We start from the raw sequence: 19,790 nt of genomic DNA, 5'->3' as shown, positions 1-19,790 counted from the left end.
TTATTTGACATGATGAACTCTTGGCAGAGAAAGGACTTATTTGTTAGGGACCTCACATTGAGAAGACAAAAATTAGTTGTGCGTGGGGTAAGAAAAGGAGTAGTAATTTTAACCTGAATTAGGTTTTTTCTAAGGCAAAAAGGAACAAATGATTTTGATTTTGACCCAATGGCACCATGGATTCTCTCCCGTACAACTGTTCCAATGGGAAATACCTGCAGTGGCCAGCAGGGGGCGACCTCAGCGGCGGTGGAATGTGCAGTCATCGGAGAAGAAGAGGCTGAGGTCACAGTGGGGGTGTTTGATGTAAATGTAAACAGTCATGCACGTGTGCAAGTTTGCACCGCGTGTTGCATATTAGCCGCAAGTATGCGGCAACCCGACCTGTTCGGATGAAGGCCATCTCCACAAAACAGTGAGGCACTGTTCCAAAATAAATTAAAATTGTCAATAAAACTAACATTATGGGAACTGAAGATTGAGTGGAGCCAAGTATTAAGTCCAAGTATTCTGCTGAACCGGCCAGCGCCGCGGGACAACGTGGGAATGGGGCCTGAAATGAAGACACTCAGTCTTACAGAGTCGAGGAAAGTGAGAAGCTCAATGAAGTGTTTTTTAGTGATTTCCGAATGCTCGTGTGCTGTATCATTAGTCCCCACGTGAATTATGAGCCTGTGGACTGTGACAGGAGCTGACTGCAGGATGACCGGGAGTTTCCTTAAAATATCGGAGACTGAAGCACCAGGAAAACAGTGCGTAACTGCATTGAAAAATCGGATGTGTTTTATGATTGAATCTCCAACTATCACCGTAGTAGGAGAGAAGAGTGGCCTTGGTGGGGATGAATGTAGGATGTCCTGGGGTTGTGAAGAGATTTCAACTGGATTGTATTTTCTCATGTCGGAGACAGGCTGTGGGACAACAGACTCGAGTCCCGCGCATTGCGTTGCCAGAGGTGGTGTGGAAGAAGGAAAAACACCCCCGGAGCACCGGAGCACAGCCTCTTTGAGGAGCCTACGTCAGCGGGAGGCCGAAGTCATAGGCCGGGATGTGGAACGCTGAGGGATCCGGTGGTGTCGGGTGTGTTCGGACACTGGGCCAGAAGATGGACGAGTCTCCGGCTCCACCAAAACAGGAGCAGCATCAGCCGGACCATCACACAGCAAAGCAGCACAATCTGGGGTACTCCTCCGGAGCGCAGGGAAGTCAAGAGAGGACTCCAGGTCTGGAGGGACCTGTGCCGTTCTGCTAGTACGAAGGGGCGCCGGGGAGTCGATAGCCAGGGCCGCGTATCTGTTCGATAGGCTCAGGGGCGGCGATCGGGACGTATTTTCTGATATCCTCGTTGGCCCGCGGACAAATACCTCTTCATCTGATATCAACCCTGGCCTGGGAGTTGAACAGAAAGAGGGCCGTGGGCAGGTGGATGGATCCCACGGAGCAGTGTCCTGAAGAGCAACGCTGAGTGAGGCAAGACGCTTGGATTGTCCACAAGCCACGTCCATAAGTTTGTGGAGGAGTACTTCTTTTTTCTTCAGCTCAGCTTTGAGACGCCGATTGTCCTCCTCAAGGTCAGTAATAATACCAGCAGCTTTTTTAAGAAGTTCTGTATCATTGGTACTGTTATTTGTAGCATTTACTTTGCATGATGTGCTGAGACCAAGTGACACGTCTGAGCTGGGTGACGCCATCTTGCAATCTTCTCTGTCAGATGAATTCATGAGGCCTCGCTTTCACCATCCCTCGGTGCCACACAGAGCTTGCCACACACACGGTTACCTTTTCATCAAAAGACGGGAGGCAGAGAACGACCCCAAACCCTCCTGGTACACCCGTCTTTATAAAACAAAAGAAAAGGAACCATTATTCCCAATAATAAAACACACGCCCTAGACGCCGTACCTTCTATCCTTGTAAGGTGTTCCGCTCATGTGGCGATGAATCACCTGGACCTTAAATGGATGCAGACGACTACGCACACGAACCTACTATTGTGGCGTCCTAGCTGTCTTTTATAACAGCCATCAATAACGAAGCCGATGTGCGCGCAGTTCGCCAACCCGGAAGTGTGTCGCCCGCTCCTTCCGGTTCCTTCCGGTTACATTCGTTCCGTCCGGTTACAAGTAGATGACCGGCAGCTGCAACTCATGAACCTGTCAGGAGAAAACAACCACGCCCACACACACACACACACACACACACACACACACACACAGAGGAAGAGTCCAGAGTCCCATGACACATTCAGCTTAAAAAAGTGCAGGACGTGTCTGGACTGCAAAAACATTTATATATAAAACATCAGATGCAGCCCATAAAATGTGTTCACCAAACAGTTCAAACTTTGTACTTTTATTCAGACACATTCTAAAAAGTATTTCAGCATTTACAAAAATAAACATACAATACAGAATGCATCATTTACATTACAACTGTGGCTTTAATAGTCCAAATAGGATAAACATCCGGAGTATTCTTGGTTCTGGTTGTCTGATGGCAGCAGTTTCATGCTGCAGCTGAAGGCAGTCTAATCCAGGAATTTAGACTTATTCACAGATAAAAGTCCAGTTTCTCCAGTCAGTACCAAAGACTAATGCTCTTTTTTCCTGTTATATTCAGTACAACTAAGTCATCAGAAAAATGCAGCCAGGTAGATAACTGCATGTTTAATCCTGTGGAAGGAAATAAAACAGACTTAATAATGAACCATTATTTAGGGACAGTGAAGAACACACACCTGACTCACCTCTAAAACAGTCTCTAAATTTCTTCTTTTATTGTCTCCATCTGAATTCAGTGGTATATTTGTTGGTTCTTCTGTGTCACCATTTGTTTTCTCCTTCTGGTGGAAAAAAAAGAAAATACACGTGATCGAGTGCGAGATAAACCAAATGTTCCAATTAACAGCTGTTCATGAACCTATTAAAGTTGTAAAAATTAACAACAGACATGCCTTTGCTCCACTCCTTCGTTTACCTGTGAAGAGAAATAAAACAGTAAATAAACATCTTCATCACATTCATAACTGTGTAAACAAACACAAACATCCACTGTCCTCACCACTTATTAGAGATAATATTCTCTCTCTGTAGAGAATTAAAAGTCCAACCGTCACTATTGTTAATAATAAAACAACCACGCTGATCCCAACAACAACTACTTTTGTCAAAATGGAACCTTTTTCTCCACATTCAGCATCAGATGAAGACGTTCCTGCTTTTATCTGCTGAAGGTTTTTAGATTCACATCTGAAATGACAGAGGGAGATTTTTACAGAAGAATGTAGAAATACAACAGATTCCTGCTGTTCTTAGAGATGAAATGTGTTCATGTCTTACTGTGTGTGTGGCTGACAAGATGAAGATGCTCCATCTGAAAATGTTCCATCTCTGCAGTCGGAGCACTCAGTGTCTGAGGAGGATGTTCCTGCACACATACAATGATACCATCAAGCTGCTTCATTCAGCTGCACAGAAACTTTCATCTAACTGGCCTCTAATGTGAACGTGGAGAAAAACTCACCGTTTGTACTGATGTACTGTCCTGGTTCACAGCTGCTGTGTTTCTGTGCTGCTGCACAGCTGCTCTTTGTAGAGTGGATACAGAAGAATCCCTCTACTGGTTCACACACAGTATCTGATGCTGCTGTACACGGCTGCTCCACCTTCAGACCACCACCTGTCAGCACCAGAGGTTACACTTTATTCTGTTATATGATGCAGAACAACATCATTTTATTTAACTTTAAACATTTTAAACAAGGGAAACTCCAACAAAATAACTTATTTAACATGATTTAAAATTACCTTTATATTTCACACAGTTTACATTTGGTTTCCTTGTTGGAGAGAAAAAGTAAAGTATCAAGTAAAATGTACCTGAATCACAGATACGACATGGAAAACATTGTTTAAGTCCATTAGGTTTGTCTGTATATGATCCATCTATGCAGGGCAGACATGACGTACTTCTGATCTCTGTGCAGTCAATTTTAACTCGACTTCCTGTTGAAAAAACAACTATTTAATTCCAGACAGTCTTATTTTACTGAAGGTAAATATGTAGTTAATGGACTCTTACCAGGGGGACACATGGGACAGCATTCATTCCCCATTTTATACTCAGATGGATGGCAGGTTAGAGTATGGACAGAAAAGGCTCTCATCACAATCACCTGTAAAGTAAGAAAAGAAAATTCCTCAAAATGACAGAATTTCTTTTTTTATCACTTAAATTTTTATTGCAATTTCACAAGTAAATGAAAAATACAATACAATTGACTAGGAAGGAAAAAAAAGAAAAAAAAATTTTTTATAGTAAAGGAAAAAAAACAATAACGGTAATTAATTGTCTGGAGGCGTTTTACTTTGGTTTTTAGTCCGTTCTTACAGTCTAGGATTTGATCAGTTGGTGTCATGTTTCATATAGAGGTTCCATTTTTCCAAGTTCTTTTCAAATATATTCTCTTTGAGCCTCAACTGGTATGTCATTTTTTCCATGGCACAGATTTCCTGGACAACCTCCAACCACTGCTCCTGTTTTGGAGTGTTCACGTTCACAGTGTCTTGTAACCAATTTCTTACTTGCTGCGAGTAATATTTTAGTCAGATACAGATCTTCATTCATTACAACCTTCTCAATATTCCCAAGATACATCACTGAGCAAATATTTGGAATCTTGTATCCCAAGATGTTTTCAACAACTGAGTTGACTTTTTGCCAGTACATTTTCATTTTTGTGCAGTTCCAAAAGATGTGAGTATGATCTGCCTCTACACTTCCACATAGTCTCCAACAGCCTTGTTGTGTACCGAGTTGTTTAGACTTTATCTCTGGTGTAATAAAATAACGAGTTAGATTTTTCCAACAAAACTCCCTCCATATTAATGAGTTTGTTGATGTGGATTGTGTCTCACACATATGATACCATTCCTCCTCTTGTATTTGAATTTTTAGTTCTGCTTCCCATTTTGCTTTTATAAACAATGTCGATTCTTTCCTGCTCTCCCTCAAAGCTCGATAGAAAGCAGAGGTGGGTTGAGACCCTTTCTGTTTGTAAGCGTCCATTATAAATCCAATCACCTTACTTATAGTTTCATTTGGTCTCATCTCTTCTATGAAATAGTGTCTCTACTGCAAATATCTATAGAAGTCTTTGTTATCAAGGCTGTATTTTGTTTTTATATCTTGGAAACTTAGAAATTCACCATCTTCCAAAACTGTACATAGTGCCGTCATACCTTTTTTGGCCCATTCTTTGAATGCTTGATCATATGTCCCTGGCCTAAACTTAGAATCATACGCGGACCACCTCAGAGAGCATACATCCCTCTTAAGTTTGTATTTTCTTACTACAGTGCTCCATATTTCAAATGTAAATTCTACTATTGGATTCATAGCATGTTTCAAAGCAACCATCAAACGTTCATCCCCTACCAACATCTGGGTTGGGTAGCCTCGCACTTCCCTTTCCATTTCTTTCCATTTGGACTCGTAGTCAGGTCGACACCAACAGGTCCGAATATGGTAGGAATATTCTGTGAGGTTAGGCAATGCCATCCCTCCCTTGCTTTTAGGTAGTTGAAGTGTTGTAAATTTTATTCTAGGTTTTTTACTACTCCAAATGAATCTGGAAATCATCTTGTCCCAAGCTAGAAATTTGTTTTGGGGGATATTAACTGGAAGAGCTTGAAATAAATACAACAATTTAAGTAGAATATTCATTTGGACTATCTGTATTCTAGCACTGAAGTCTAATGGAAGGGCAGACCATCTTTCAATATCTTGGATACTTTTCCCAATTTTACTATAATTGTTGTCAAACATGTCAGGGAATGTTTTACTCAGAGTTACACCAAGGTACTTCATTGTTTTAGAATTCCATTTCAAATTGTATGCATCTCTTATTTGTCGGGATGGGGAATAATTTAACGAGAGAATTTGTGTTTTTGATATGTTCAATTTATATCCTGAATAATATTCAAACTCTTCCAGAAGAGACATTAGGTGTGGGAAACACACCTCTGGTTAATCAAGAAAAATATTGACGTCGTCTGCGAAGAGGCCAATGACAGAATTTAATGAAACCAGAATGTTCCACAGTTAAACACATGACAACATGCACTGATTGATAAAGTATTTTTAATTTAATTTTAATTAAACATCATACGCTGTTTGTGTTTATTATTCTCCTAAAGTTGTTGTTTTTAGGTCTACCGCCCCGACCCTCATAGACCTTCTTGTTAAAGATGCTCCAGGTTGTCAACAAGGTTGAGGTCAGGAGATGATGGTGGCCACACCATCAGTTTTTCTCCTTTTATACCCACAGCAGCCAAAGATTCTGCAGGTATTCCTGCGTCATGGATGGAGCGCTGGCTTTATTGCAGCAGAAATGCTCCTCTGTTCCTACTGTCCGCTGGAAACTGCATGTTTACCAGAGGTCATTCTAACACCCTCACACACCCTAGAGCAGTGGTCTCCAACCCTGGTCCTCCAGGACCACTATCCTGCAGGTCTTAGATGTCTCCCTGCTGCAACACACCTGATTCTAATTAAATGGACTCTGACAAGTTCTGCACAAGTCTGCTAATGACCATTAATAGTTTGAGTCAGGTGTGTTGCAGCAGGGAAACATTGAAAGTCTGCAGGACAACAGGCCTTAAGGACCAGAGTTTGGGATCTCTGTCCTAAAGGGTCCTAGCATCTCACTAACCATTATTCCAGCCCCAGAAGAATCCCTCCACCACCCCCTTGTTGACGTGGCAGCCTTGTTGGGACATAATGTCCATCCACCAACATCCAGACCTCCATCCATCTGGACCATCCAGAGTAGCGTTCATCAGTAAATAAAACTCTTTGGAAATGAGTCTTCTAGATTTATGGAAATTTATGGAAGTCTTTCTTAATGTGAACACCCTCCTTCACTAGTTCCCCTGGAAAACCATCGATCAGACCTGTTTGAGACTGTTATCAGTGATCTGAACAACCTTTCCTGCTCGCCTTCCTGCTGCTGGACCAGTCCTGTAAACATGAAGCAGCTCCACTTTTTATTAATAAACTATAGAATATTTTTCTCTGAAAACTGAAACTTTTCCTCATCAGAGAGAATCAGAGAGAAAACTAAACTCAGAAGTGTTTGTTAGATTAATGATTCTGTCAAATACACAGTCTGTAATAAATATTTAACTCATCAAAGCAGGAAAAGCTCGGCTTGTATTAATAACATGGTCAGTGAGTGTTGCTGTGAGGAGGTTTATTTACTACAACAGATCTTTTACCAGCACAGATGCAGCCGCCGGAAGTTTTCTCCTTAAAATCATTTCATATGATCAGTTGAATGTTTTCTTCGTGTGAAAACTCCTCGTCATTCTGATTTGGGATGAAATTAGTTGTAAAATCCAAAACTGCCAGCTGACATCTGGAAAGAACAAGAAAAGATTAGTGGTGTACAAACACTATGATCACTGGTAGTAGGGGTGGAAAATATCAGCCAAAAATTATATTACGATATTTTTCTAAACTATCTCGATAACGATATCATAGACGATATTGATGTCTTTGGTCAAACAGGAAATAAAAGCCTCAGTAAAATCCTTCCATCTATTGCTCGACTTGGTATAAGGCATACAGCAAAATAGCCTTGTTTGTCATATATATATATATATATATATATATATATATATATATATATATATATATATATATATATACATACAGTGCATCCGGAAAGTATTCACAGCGCTTTACTTTTTCCACATTTTATTATGTTACAGCTTCATTCCAAATGATATTAAATTAAGCTCTTACCTTCTACACACAATACCTCATTATGACAAGGTGAAAAAAGTTTTTTTGAGATTTTTTGAATTTATTAAAAATGGAAAACGAAGAAATCTTATTTACATAAGTATTCACAACCTTTGTCATGGAGCTCAAAATTGAGCTCAGGTGCATCCTGTTCCCACTGATAAGCCTTGAGATGTTTCTACAGCTTAATTGGAGTCCACCTGTGGTAAATTCAGTTGATTGGACATGATTTGGAAAGGCACACACCTGTCTATATAAGGTCCCACAGTTGACCATGCATGTCAGAGCACAAACACCAAGCATGAAGTCGAAGGAATTGTCTGTAGACCTCCGAGACAGGATTGTCTTGAGGCACAAATCTGGGGAAGGATACAGAAAAATTTCTGCTGCTTTGAAGGTCCCAATGAGCACAGTGGCCTCCATCATTCGTAAATGGAAGACGTTTGGAACCACCAGGACTCTTCCTAGAGCTGGCCGGCCGCCTACACTGAGCAATCGGGGGAGAAGGGCCTTAGTCAGGGACGTGACCAAGAACCCGATGGTCACTCTGGCAGAGTTCCAGCGTTCCTCTGTGGAGAGAGGAGAACCTTCCAGAAGGACCACCATCTCTGCAGCAATCCACCAATCCGGACTGTATGGTAGAGTGGCAAGACGAAAGCCACTCCTTAGTAAAAGGCACATGGCAGCCCGTCTTGAGTTTGCCAAAAGGCACCTGAATGACTCTCAGACCATGAGAAACAAAATTCTCTGGCCTGATGAGACAAAGCTTGAACTCTTTGGTGTGAATGCCAGACGTCATGTTTGGAGGAAACCAGGCACCGCTCATCATTAGGCCAATACCATCCCTACAGTGAAGCATGGTGGTGGCAGCATCATGCTATGGGGATGTTTTTCAGCAGCAGGAACTGGCAGACTAGTCAGGATAGAAGGAAAGATGACTGCAGAAATATACAGAGACATCCTGGATGAAAACCTGTTCAGAGCGCTCGAGATCTCGGACTGGGGCGACGGTTTATTTTTCAGCAGGACAATGACCCAAAGCACACAGCCAAGATCTCAAAGGAGTGGCTTCAGAACCACTCTGTGAAGGTCCTGGAGTGGCCCAGCCAGAGTCCAGACTTGAATCCGATTGAACATCTCTGGAGAGATCTGAAAATGGCTGTGCATAGACATCTCCCATCCAACCTGAAGGAGCTTGAGAAGTACTGCAAAGAAGAATGGGCCAAACCGCCTAAAGATAGGTGTGCTAAGCTTGTAGCATCATATCCAAAAAGACTTGAGGCTGTAATTGCTGCCAAAGGTGGATCAACAAAGTATTAAGCAAAGGCTGTGAATACTTATGTAAATGTGATTTTTTCGATTTCCATTTTTTATAAGTTCAAAAACTTAAAAAAAAAAAAACTTTTTTCACCTTGTCATAATGAGGTATTGTGTGTAGAATTTTGAGGTAAGAACTTAATTTAATATAATTTGGAATGAAGCTGTAACATAATAAAATGTGGAAAAAGTGAAGTGCTGTGAATACTTTCCAGATGCACTGTGTGTGTGTGTGTGTGTGTGTATATATATATATATATATATATATATATATATATATATATATATATATATATATTTCTTCCAAGCAACTCCTGCTGTTGGTTCTGCTTAGAAGATGCGTTATAATATCCAAGGAATTTAAAATCTGTACTAACCCTTTATCTGCCAGCATTTAGTAACAACACTGATTTGTAGCTTAAACTGAAATACTCTGTCCTTCTTCTCTGGATGATTTCTTTACCAATTCAGAAAAGCTGGAGATGAACATGGAAATTTATTCAGATTATTAAATATGTTCTTCTGAACTTCTGAAACGTAGAGAGTACAGAAAATATTCATTCTAAGCTTTTTTAAAACTGGAAAAAAACAACTATATTTTAATTAATTTAGATCCAATACTTTCATTCCCAAATCAGCAACAGCTGGACTTTTCTAATAAAGAGATGCAGTAAAACCGCGTTTACAGTGAGTTTGATCCCAGTTTAATATCATCATGGCAAAGTCGTCATTTATAGAAACTGTTCAGTAAATGTCTCATTCTTCTTCTGAACAGTGGAGAGGAGCCAATCTGATGAGTTAACTTTATTTTAATACAAAACAGTAACAAGCTAACGTTTATGCAGCTGTGGCTCTAACCTTGATGCTAACATTAGCTTCATATTACAGTGACTGACCTCTCCAGGTGTATTTTAAGGTGGATGAAGGTGGATGTGATGGATCCAGTCCTAGATGTTGTGGTTTGCTGGTCTTATACTGGTCCCTCTTAAGTTTTTAATTCCCAAAAGTCACAGCGGTGCTGAAGCCGCAACTACGTCCACTCGTGCTGTTGGTCAATGTTTTGATTGAGTGCACGTGCACTGCAGACATGTCTGTGTGACGTTACGTCTAGAGAAAAGACAGCAGACAACACAGTCAATAGATAGGAGCTCAGACAGAGATAAGTCTCCTATAAGACCCGAAAGAATCGCTGGATTTATCACTACTCCTGCTTTAACAAAGAGTCTCTATAAGGGTCTACATATAGCGACAGTCGATAAGTTGGCTGCATTGGTGTGCAATGGAGGCAGGTCTACTTCTGGTATTTGCCCGAATTCACCATCGGAAGCAGCAGATGTGTACTGTCTTTAGGAACAGGTGAATTACAGGTTGTTTGTTTGTTTTTGCAACATTTTTTCTATTGTACAACCACAGGCTGCTTTGGCCTCCAAATGTGTCCTTGTTCACCTAATAAGCTTGATTAAAATAGACCAACTTAACTTCCACAGAGTTTACTGCTGCCATGGTGGCTGCGGTGTATCTCTCCCCCAGACACAAATGCTAACTTAGCTCTTAGAAACCTGTACAGTGCCATCAGCCTTCAGCAGAAATACACACACATTATTATGAAATGTTCTGAGAAACTAATTAGAAGCCACATCACCACAAGTCTGCTACCCACATTGGACCCCCACCAGTTTGCATACAGGGGGAACAGGTCTACAGAGGATGCCACTGCTCTCCACACCCCCCCACTCATGTGGAGCAGCAGGGAAACTATGGCAGGCTGCTCTTCATAGACTTCAGCTCTGCTTTCATCACCATCAAACCAAGCAGACGGTTAATAAACTACTGGACTTGGAGTTTTCACAACACATCTGCACCTGGAATTACAACTTCCTGACCGAGCGCTCCCAGAGGCTGAGAGTAGGACCACATCTCTCCTCAAACCTTAGCAGCAGAATCAATATCAGAATCCGAATACTTCACTGATCCCGGAGGAAATTGTGTAAATTATATGGCGTTTATTCGGTTCCAGAAGCAGCGCGCTTGAAACCCGTGCGTGCGCATAAAAACAATGCACGCGCACAGGGATCACCGCGCGCGAGTACGTGATATGAGCACGTAAATTAGTACCCGCGAGTTAAAACACACTTCGCGAGGAGGCATTTCTGCATTGCGAGGGAATAACACAGTATTTGCAAGCAGAGAATCACCCTCGTGAGAGCTCATCAATCCACTGTGTTCACACATGTGGACCAATGTCCTCGCAGCAGCGACCCGCTCGCTCTCAGTTCTGTCACTGCACGCTTGGCTTAACAGTCCTCCCTCGCTAGATTGCTGGAGTTTTGAGACTCTGGAGGCGGAGACTTTGGCTAATGTGCCTTATCCTCTGATTGGTCAGTTTTCGGACTGTGAGTGCGGTCACGTGGGTCATGGAGCCTCCAGTACAGTGTGCCTCTAGAGAGAGAGTGGCGCCACCGGAAGCTCAAAACGCTTGCCGATCACGTGGTCCATGTAGCCTCCAAAAGTTCCAGGAAGTGCTTGGCGGCCAATACAAAATAATAGGAAAACTACGATAATTGGTAAATAATGATCAATGGAGGCTTTGCTTTGCAATATTTTTATAGTTGTGTTCATTGATATGAATCATCAAAGTTTTACTAAACCTGTTTGACATCAACAGCAATGTAAATCGTAATATTTTCTGTTTTTTTAACCTTATCTTTCAGACTTGACTGAGGCATACCAACAGGTGACGACAATGGTTTACCAATTGACTACACAATAAATCTAGGCTCACAGCATAATGATAACTGTTCTTACAGGAAATCTATATCCAATAAATAAAATTTAGATCCCAATTCATTTCAAATAAATGGGTTATCTATTCTTACTTATTAGTATCTACTTGTGTGAATTGCTTTTAAGTCTTAAGACTTATTTTGACTGAGGCAGACTGACTCACAATATAATGTGTTCTTACAGAAAATCCATGGCAAATAAATAAAATTTTGATTTCAATTCATGGAAAATACATGGCTTTCTATCACTATTTGTTAACTATCCCAAGACTTACTCCCTACATATACATAATAAATCAGACAAACACCCTTTGTTTTCCAAATGCATTTAATACCTAAAAGAATTCCTTTATAATAAAACTCGACTAGATCAGCATGTCTAGCCATTTCTTTTCTCTGCTATCCTTGAATACAGTCTTCACCATGGTATGCTGTGCTGCATGGGGATGCTCCAATCGCTCAGAGAAAGGCGTGCGTATGTATGGCTTCCCCAAAGACAGGGACAGAAGGAAAATATGGATGGCCAAAGTCAGCAGGATACATTTGACCACCATCAGGGACTGTGAAAACAAAAAAATATGTGAGGCAATCATATTAAAACAATGCATTTACACATTTTCAAAGACCATATCATTGGGAAGTTTATTTTTAAATTAAACACATCACAGGGAGATTATATGGTTGAGGTTGCAGAATATAGAAAAAAAGACAGGAAACACTTAAAAGTGTCCAAACCAGGAAGGTGAAGAAGAACAGTATCCCAGTTAACGTCAGGCAACCCCAGAACTGATAATACAACATAATTAATATATAATAGTATAATATATAGTGAATATATATGACTGAACTTTTCACCCTGCAATATCAAATGACAGCCCTAATATTGTATAATTGTATGTACTATTCCACAAAACAGCTGACTTTCTAGTTATTATGTAAAATGAACGGTGTAATTATTGGCCTGGCCTATAGTGTTAAATGTGTGAAATGCGGTGGTCACACATTATGACCCACATACAGAATCATCTTCATATCTTTGTCCATAATTCCACAGCCTTATAAATACATTAAAATTAAATAAAAATGTAACTACAATCGCTCTCCCTACACATTAACCTCGCTATCAGCGGCGTTGGATCAATTTATATTGACGAACAGAATTTACATTCATCAGCTTGTGGCATCTGTTGCTATCAGTGTGCTAGCATAAACTTTTATCGGTTTATAATCTCTAAATATATTAATCTAGACGGTGACAATCCATCAACATATTTAATTACTCATGTCAAGTTGATTTAGATGCACAACTGATATGGAAATATGACTATTAAAACATCTTACCTTGAAGAAGTGTAACTCCGACAATCTGCTCCATTGAAATACATTGACCGTCGCTTAGCTTTTGCTAACTTCCGGGAACTTTTGAGGGGCTCCATACGCCGCCATTGTTGTGAAAAAACTGAACCATTGCAGTGAACGGAGATGGCGCCACTCTCTCTCTAGAGGCACTCTACTCCAGTAGTCCCAAACAAACCCCGCGCTCCTGGACTCTACTACGGAACAGACAGCAGCGATCTGATTACTGAGGGTGGAAACTAAATAAACATATTATTGCTGCACATACACGTTTGTCACTGAATGCATTATTATGTTAATGTTAATTTAAGTGATGATCAAGTCATGTTTGACGATATATTAAATAAGTGAAACCAGCACAATAATTTCATACATTTTTGGAGGGAAATATTTATCTCAACCACGGAGCTAGCATTTATTAAAGATCAGACATGGTCCTCATTAGCCTCTATATTTCTTACTGATAACCGTCCTTACAATTCACTTTTATAAGGTTAAACGATTAGGTTGATACGGCTTACTTTCATCTTTTAAAGCCAGCCGTGTGGTAGCATGTAATGTCCCAGCAGTATGGACTTAAAGTCAAAGACAATGCAGACACCACCAAAGATCCCCTTCAGAGAGGACTGTCTCTCAGCTGCTTTTCAATGGTTTGTACTTAAAAGACCAAATTTGCACCGTCTCTCTTAAGGTGGATAAAAAAATAAAAAACAATAATAAAACGTGATCATGCTTAGTTTATGTTCTTACCTTTTCATCTTTTTTTAAAATTATGCTTTATATAATCTTATGTTTTTAATGTCTTTGTAAAGCCCTTTGAATCACCATGTTGTTGAATTGTGCTGTAAAAATAAAGTTGCTTTGCTCTGAATGTAAAATGAAATGTCTCACTGAGTAAGAACTTGGTTTAACTAAAAACTCACCTGACCTAGCTACTGGTGGGACTGGCACCACAGGACAAGAAAACAAGTGAAACCTTTCAAAAAACAAACTTTTTAATGACATAAGACAACAGGGCATCGCAATAAAGTAAATAAATTAGTTCCAGTGTGCATAATGAAATGATAAAAATAAACCTTGGGGAAGGAAAAATGACAAACTGATAGATATCAGTGTTCCTGCCTGCTGCTCCTGAATATTTTTTTTTTAAATGACTGTAATCAGTGGCGGTTCTACATTGAATTACTCCCAGGGCGAGATCCTCTCCGAGCGCCCCCCCCCCCCCCCCCCCCCCCGCGTCTCACCCGCCCCCTCTCACCCATTCCCAGCCGCCAGCAAAAACGATACAAACACAGAATTGTGTCAAAACAGACATTTTTCTTTATTAAAATGAACCCGAATGTATAAAACTGTATAACTTATCAGAACTTAAATAAACTTAAAAATGAACTAACTTAAATAAATGTTCTCTAAACTTAAATAAGTATTCTCTATATACATAAAGGTGGCAAAATATATAAAATCAAATATATACAAATGTAACAAGAGCAAAGAACAACAATATTATAAATAAAAAATTAAGAATAATAAATGAAATATAGACATATAGAATTAACAATGCGCAATAGCACACATATATGAAAACACACTACAGAAGATGTAATTATTACACTATTGCACTCAGAACACAACACACAAACTAAAACCTGACCTTTCTGGCCTTCCTGGATGCAAAATCATCAATAATATCATCATATGAAATATGCTCCCCTATTGACTGATTTATACTGATGACAGCAAGGCCAGTGAGCCGTTCCTGTGACATTGTTGACCTAAGATATGACTTAATTAACTTCAATTTTGAAAAGCTCCTCTCTGCTTGAGCCACAGTAACTGGCAGAGTGAGTGCAATCCTGAGAGCAGTCCAAAAGTTGGGGTAGATCTCTGATAGATCATTGTCATGTATGAAAGTGATGAGCTCCAGAAGGCTCTTGGTTTTTGATGGCAGGTCAGGGAAGTTCTTGATTTCCTGCACAAGCTCTTTAGTATCAAAATCAGACTTCCCTTCAAAGTGCAGTGTGGTGCCTAGTGCCTCACATTGCTCTGCCAACTCCTCATGTGCAAGACTTGGGAAATTTTTCAAGACACCAAATTTGTTTCCGACATTTTCCAATGTTGAAAACCTCTCCCTGGTGGATAATATGGCTGCATCAACAACAACACTGAAAAATCCAACCTCCAACTTCCTAAGTGCATCACTGAAAGGCTCATCATGTGACTCATATGAAAAGTGGCACTTTGTGGACCTCAGCCTCTTTTGCTTCAAAACAGCCTCCACATTCATGTCTTCACAGATGTCTTTGGCTGCCATCTGTGCAGTCACAAAGCCACTTGTCCTGTAGTTCTGGAGACCTTGCTCAGTCTTCTTCAAAAGACCCACAGCTAGGTCCACATCCATATTTGGAGACTGCATGAGTTTGCTGACATGCTGTATTGCAGATAGCATGTCATACCAAACAACTGTGCAGATGCTGAAGCGGTATGACCCCACCTCCTCAGACAAGGACTGGGCCTCAGCCTTTACGGCAGAGTCTTTGGTGTTGTCTCTCACCTCAATTAAGGCATCTCTCACAGCAGCTCCCTGGTACCTCAAGGGCTCAACGCTCTTAACCTTGCTCTCCCACCTTGTCTCTGCCCACATCTTCAAGGTGATGCTCACGTGTTTCTTCAGTATAGCCCATCTCTGGGTGGAGGCTGAAAATAATGTGTACAGCTTTTGCAAGACACCAAAGTAGCTCATAGCATCAACAGATCCCTTGGCAGCATCACACACAACTAAATTCAATGTATGTGCCCCACATGGCACAAACAGAGCTCTGGGATTCTTTTCTAAGAGCCTGGCTTGAACTCCTTTATTTTTGCCTTTCATATTTGCCCCATTGTCATATGACTGTCCTCTGCAGTCTTCAAAATGAATTCCCAACTTCTCAAGTCTTGCCAGGATCATGGATGCCAAGTGCTGGCCTGTGGACTCCTCTGCCTCCAAAAATCCCATAAAGTGTTCCCTGATAAGGGGCTTCTCTATCAGTGACACCACTCTAATGACCACTGACAGCTGCTCTGTGTGGCTTATATCAGGGGTGCAGTCCAGAATTATTGAAAAATACTTTGCCTGCTTAATGTCGTCCACTATAACAGATATGATTTTTCTGCTCATCAAATCAATCAGCTCATTCTGGACGTGATGGCCTAGATAGCTGTTGTGACTTGCTGTTCCACTTTGAACACGGTTAAGGTGATCTTTCATAATGGGATCAAACCTGGCCATAAGTTCAACCTCTTTGAGAAAATTCCCATTTGATGGTGTGAACAGTTTTTCTGTGTGTCCCCTTAGAGCCATATTTCTAACTGCCAGTGACTGCACAATAGCAGCGAGACGTGTCAGCACTGCTCTCCATCTCATCCTCTCCGCCTCCAGAAGTGTCATCTCCTGCTTATCAATAGATTCTCCCCTTCTTAACCTCACTGACAGTTCCTTCCATGCTTTCATGCAATTGAGGTGTTCTGGACTGTTTTCATGTGATGTGAGGTAAGCACTTGCATGTTTCCAATTTGTAATTCCTGAACTTGTGAAGTTAATGTTCCTCTTGGAAAACAGTTTGCAGCAGAAGCAAAAGAGGCTGTTGTTCTTAATGGAATATATGAGCCAACTTCTCACAATCTTTTCACCACTAACTAAGGTCTTCATAAAATATTGGTGGTGGCAACTTCTCCCATCACTCTCCTTCCTATTGAAAACAAAGTCACATGGCAGCTTACTTGGTCCTCTGCGAACCAGCTCTGTCCGAATCTTGTCAGTCAGAGGTAAGGGCCAGGTAGCAGGGTCGGTTGACAGAGGTTCATTCTCATCAGTGGGGTTGAGTTGGGGTTCAGCTCCAGGCATTTCTATCACACACATATTAGCATATCACTCAAAGCACATAAGAGTGGTGTATAACATGCAGGCCTACTGAGGAATATTAAAATTACATGAAACTGCAGTTGTCCAGTAGTGTTGTCACAAATACAGACAGACACACACACATACACAGCGACATGCAAAAACCAACCTGAAGGCTCATCATGCTGGGTAGAAGTAGAGGTAAAGGGATCTTCCCCAATATCAGATATTTGTGGAGTCATATGAGTAGCTGAGGACATAGATGGTAGCTCATCCTGAAGGGTCGAGACCATTCTAGGAGAGGACTGTGTATCTAATGAGGTAGATGGTAGCTCGTCATCCTGAGGCTCTGAGCTCATTCCAGCAGCGTCCTGTCTAGCAGGGGAGGTGGGTGGCTCATCCTGACCAGTGCCAGAGGATGCTCCAAAATATTTTAGAAGTGCCCCTGAAATTGCAGTTTAGTTACAAATGAAATTTATATAAAAACACCATAGGCTATAACTATGATATAAAACATCCATGAATTGGTAATGTAAGTAAACATGTCATTATATGCTAAATGTCAGAAGACCAATTAGCTCCCATCTCACTCCCTTGAATTCTACGTTTTGCATACTTTTAATTATGAATGTTTAAACTATGCTTTGTCATGGGACAGAGTGGCAATGGCAAACGTTATGTTCCTCTCTGAAACTATTTACATATTAGGCTAATTACAGTGCCACATAACCAAAATAATGGAAATACATAATAACTGAACTTGTGACCGAATTACTGTTAGCATAGCAAGCATCATAGCAAGAAGGCTAACTCATGTAACAGTTGTACTATTTACGACTAATTAACATTAGCTCTTCATTCATGACATGGATAGCATATACACAGAACTGCATACCTTTATCTTTTGCTCGTTTCTCCTCCTCTTCTTTTCTTTTTTTCCTGAATTGGGCACCTGATGGCTTTGACCTTTTTCTGTCCATCTCCGTGTTTATTTGACATTCGTCAATCAACAGATTACCCATCCCCCACCACTGTCACTCACCATCAGAAGTCAAGACTAAACCAATTCACCTTGGTGATCACATAATCATTAGTATTACCTGTTTTTATTTGCCATTTCAAACAATTCAAACAAAAACGTACAGGAATTATAGGCCTTTATTGATAATATTATGAGTGAAATGAATATTAACCCACTTATTTGTTTAGATTAAGATTATTGCCCTTTACAGTGGATCCCCCCGCCCCCACCCTGTTCCCAGAGGTGAACTATCCCACAAGTGACGCAGCCCCCTCTCCTTCCACTTTTCTCATATAGCTTCCTTATGGGTACCTTCTCATTAAGCAGGGGCGTCTGCTGCAGCAGGGGGCGCCAATTGCCGATTCCGCACACAGTGACATTGTACATAATAGAAAAAATTTTTTTCCCCCAAGAGCTCATGCCGCCCCCCACGTGACTGAAATTAATGCCGCCCCGGGCGGCTGCCCGGTTCGCCCGTGCCTAAAACCGCTACTGACTGTAATGGCTAAATTAGCTTCTGTGATAACGATGGGTATTTGTACATAATTAGATAGGGTGTCCAGGATGTACAGCTTCTGGCGACATAAAAACTCCAGGTAATCAAGATTCAGTGGTGTTGTGCTGAATCCTCTTTGTATTTTATGCAGAAGTCGTTCAAGCAGGTGACATCTCGGCTATTGACAAATGAAAGCATAGTTGAAGAAATGTGTTATGATGCACATATCAAACATGGCATTTTTTTAAGGTATAACAATTGAATGTTTAACATGCATTGGAAAAAACGTGCAATTAGATATAACGTGAATACTTATTAGTTATGCAAAACTAAAGCTAGTTTAACCAACTTAAAGCCATTTGAAATTCGCTGCACAGGTGCTGTTTATCTTGGCTGGGCAATGTGTGAGCATTTAAACTGACCAATCAGAGAATAAGGCACATCAGCCAAAGTCTCCGCCTCCAGAGTTTCAAAACTCCAGCAATCGAGTGAGGGAGGACTGTTGAGCCGAGCGTGCAGTGACAGAACTGAGAGCGAGCGGGTCGCTGCTGCGAGGACATTGGTCCACATGTGTGAACACAGTGGATTGATGAGCTCTCACGAGGGTGATTCTCTGCTTGCAAAAACTGTGTTATTCCCTCACAATGCAGAAATGCCTCCTCGCGAAGTGTGTTTTAACTCGCGGGTACTAATTTACTCGCTCATATCACGTACTCGCGCGCGGTGATCCCCGTGCGCGTGCATTGTTTTTATGCGCGCGGGCGGTTTTCAAGCGCGCTGCTTCTGGAACCCATAAAATTAGATCTGAGAAAATTCCCCAGGCAAATAATATGGTCTGAGTCCAGCAGCACAGAGTACAATGTCCAGTCTACAGCTTCACTCTTTGATGGTTATGTGGGCGGGGTTACACCACCGGTTATTGAAAAGAACAGCAAGCCCCCCTCCTCTCTGCTTTCTGCTCGTGGTGCAGTTTGTCGGCCTGGACAGTGTGAAAGCCTGCGATGGAAACGTCATCAGGAATATTCTGATGCAGAATATTCTGTACGGGTCCCCACAGGGCTGTATGATGAGCTGGTGTCCAAGCATGATGTTTATGGTGGAGAAGGATGACCAATCTCCATCTCTAGTGAC

At 41.1% G+C, this 19,790-nt stretch overlaps 2 protein-coding genes across 4 annotated transcripts in view; both read right to left on the bottom strand.

The window, feature by feature from the left end:
• Window positions 1–2,336: 2,336 nt before the first annotated feature.
• LOC121652027 (tumor necrosis factor receptor superfamily member 14-like) overlaps window positions 2,337–19,790 on the bottom strand; it is a 30,213-nt gene continuing 12,759 nt past the window's right edge. The window contains exons 2-11 of one of the 3 annotated variants that reach the window (XM_042004554.1): window positions 10,020–10,230; window positions 7,278–7,417; window positions 4,081–4,174; window positions 3,879–4,004; window positions 3,523–3,678; window positions 3,339–3,426; window positions 3,061–3,248; window positions 2,954–2,976; window positions 2,747–2,842; window positions 2,337–2,672 (exon numbers count right to left, since the gene is read on the bottom strand). In XM_042004554.1, the coding sequence (XP_041860488.1) occupies window positions 2,667–2,672; window positions 2,747–2,842; window positions 2,954–2,976; window positions 3,061–3,248; window positions 3,339–3,426; window positions 3,523–3,678; window positions 3,879–4,004; window positions 4,081–4,174; window positions 7,278–7,319 (819 nt within the window). In that variant the 5' untranslated portion in view covers window positions 7,320–7,417; window positions 10,020–10,230 and the 3' untranslated portion in view covers window positions 2,337–2,666. The remainder of the gene's footprint in view (window positions 2,673–2,746; window positions 2,843–2,953; window positions 2,977–3,060; window positions 3,249–3,338; window positions 3,427–3,522; window positions 3,679–3,878; window positions 4,005–4,080; window positions 4,175–7,277; window positions 7,418–10,019; window positions 10,231–19,790) is intronic. The other 2 variants (XM_042004557.1, XM_042004555.1) reach the window with 2 other exon arrangements.
• The window catches only part of LOC121652025 (zinc finger MYM-type protein 1-like), a 28,474-nt gene continuing 23,490 nt past the window's right edge, over window positions 14,807–19,790 (bottom strand). Inside the window, exons 3-4 of the mRNA XM_042004550.1 lie at window positions 17,312–17,779; window positions 14,807–17,147 (exon numbers count right to left, since the gene is read on the bottom strand). Coding sequence (XP_041860484.1) covers window positions 14,902–17,147; window positions 17,312–17,501 — 2,436 coding nt within the window. The 5' untranslated portion in view covers window positions 17,502–17,779 and the 3' untranslated portion in view covers window positions 14,807–14,901. The remainder of the gene's footprint in view (window positions 17,148–17,311; window positions 17,780–19,790) is intronic.

This window comes from Melanotaenia boesemani, chromosome 13, assembly GCF_017639745.1.
Source record: "Melanotaenia boesemani isolate fMelBoe1 chromosome 13, fMelBoe1.pri, whole genome shotgun sequence".
Taxonomy (NCBI): domain Eukaryota; kingdom Metazoa; phylum Chordata; class Actinopteri; order Atheriniformes; family Melanotaeniidae; genus Melanotaenia; species Melanotaenia boesemani.
This window is presented reverse-complemented; position numbering and strand designations above follow the sequence as displayed.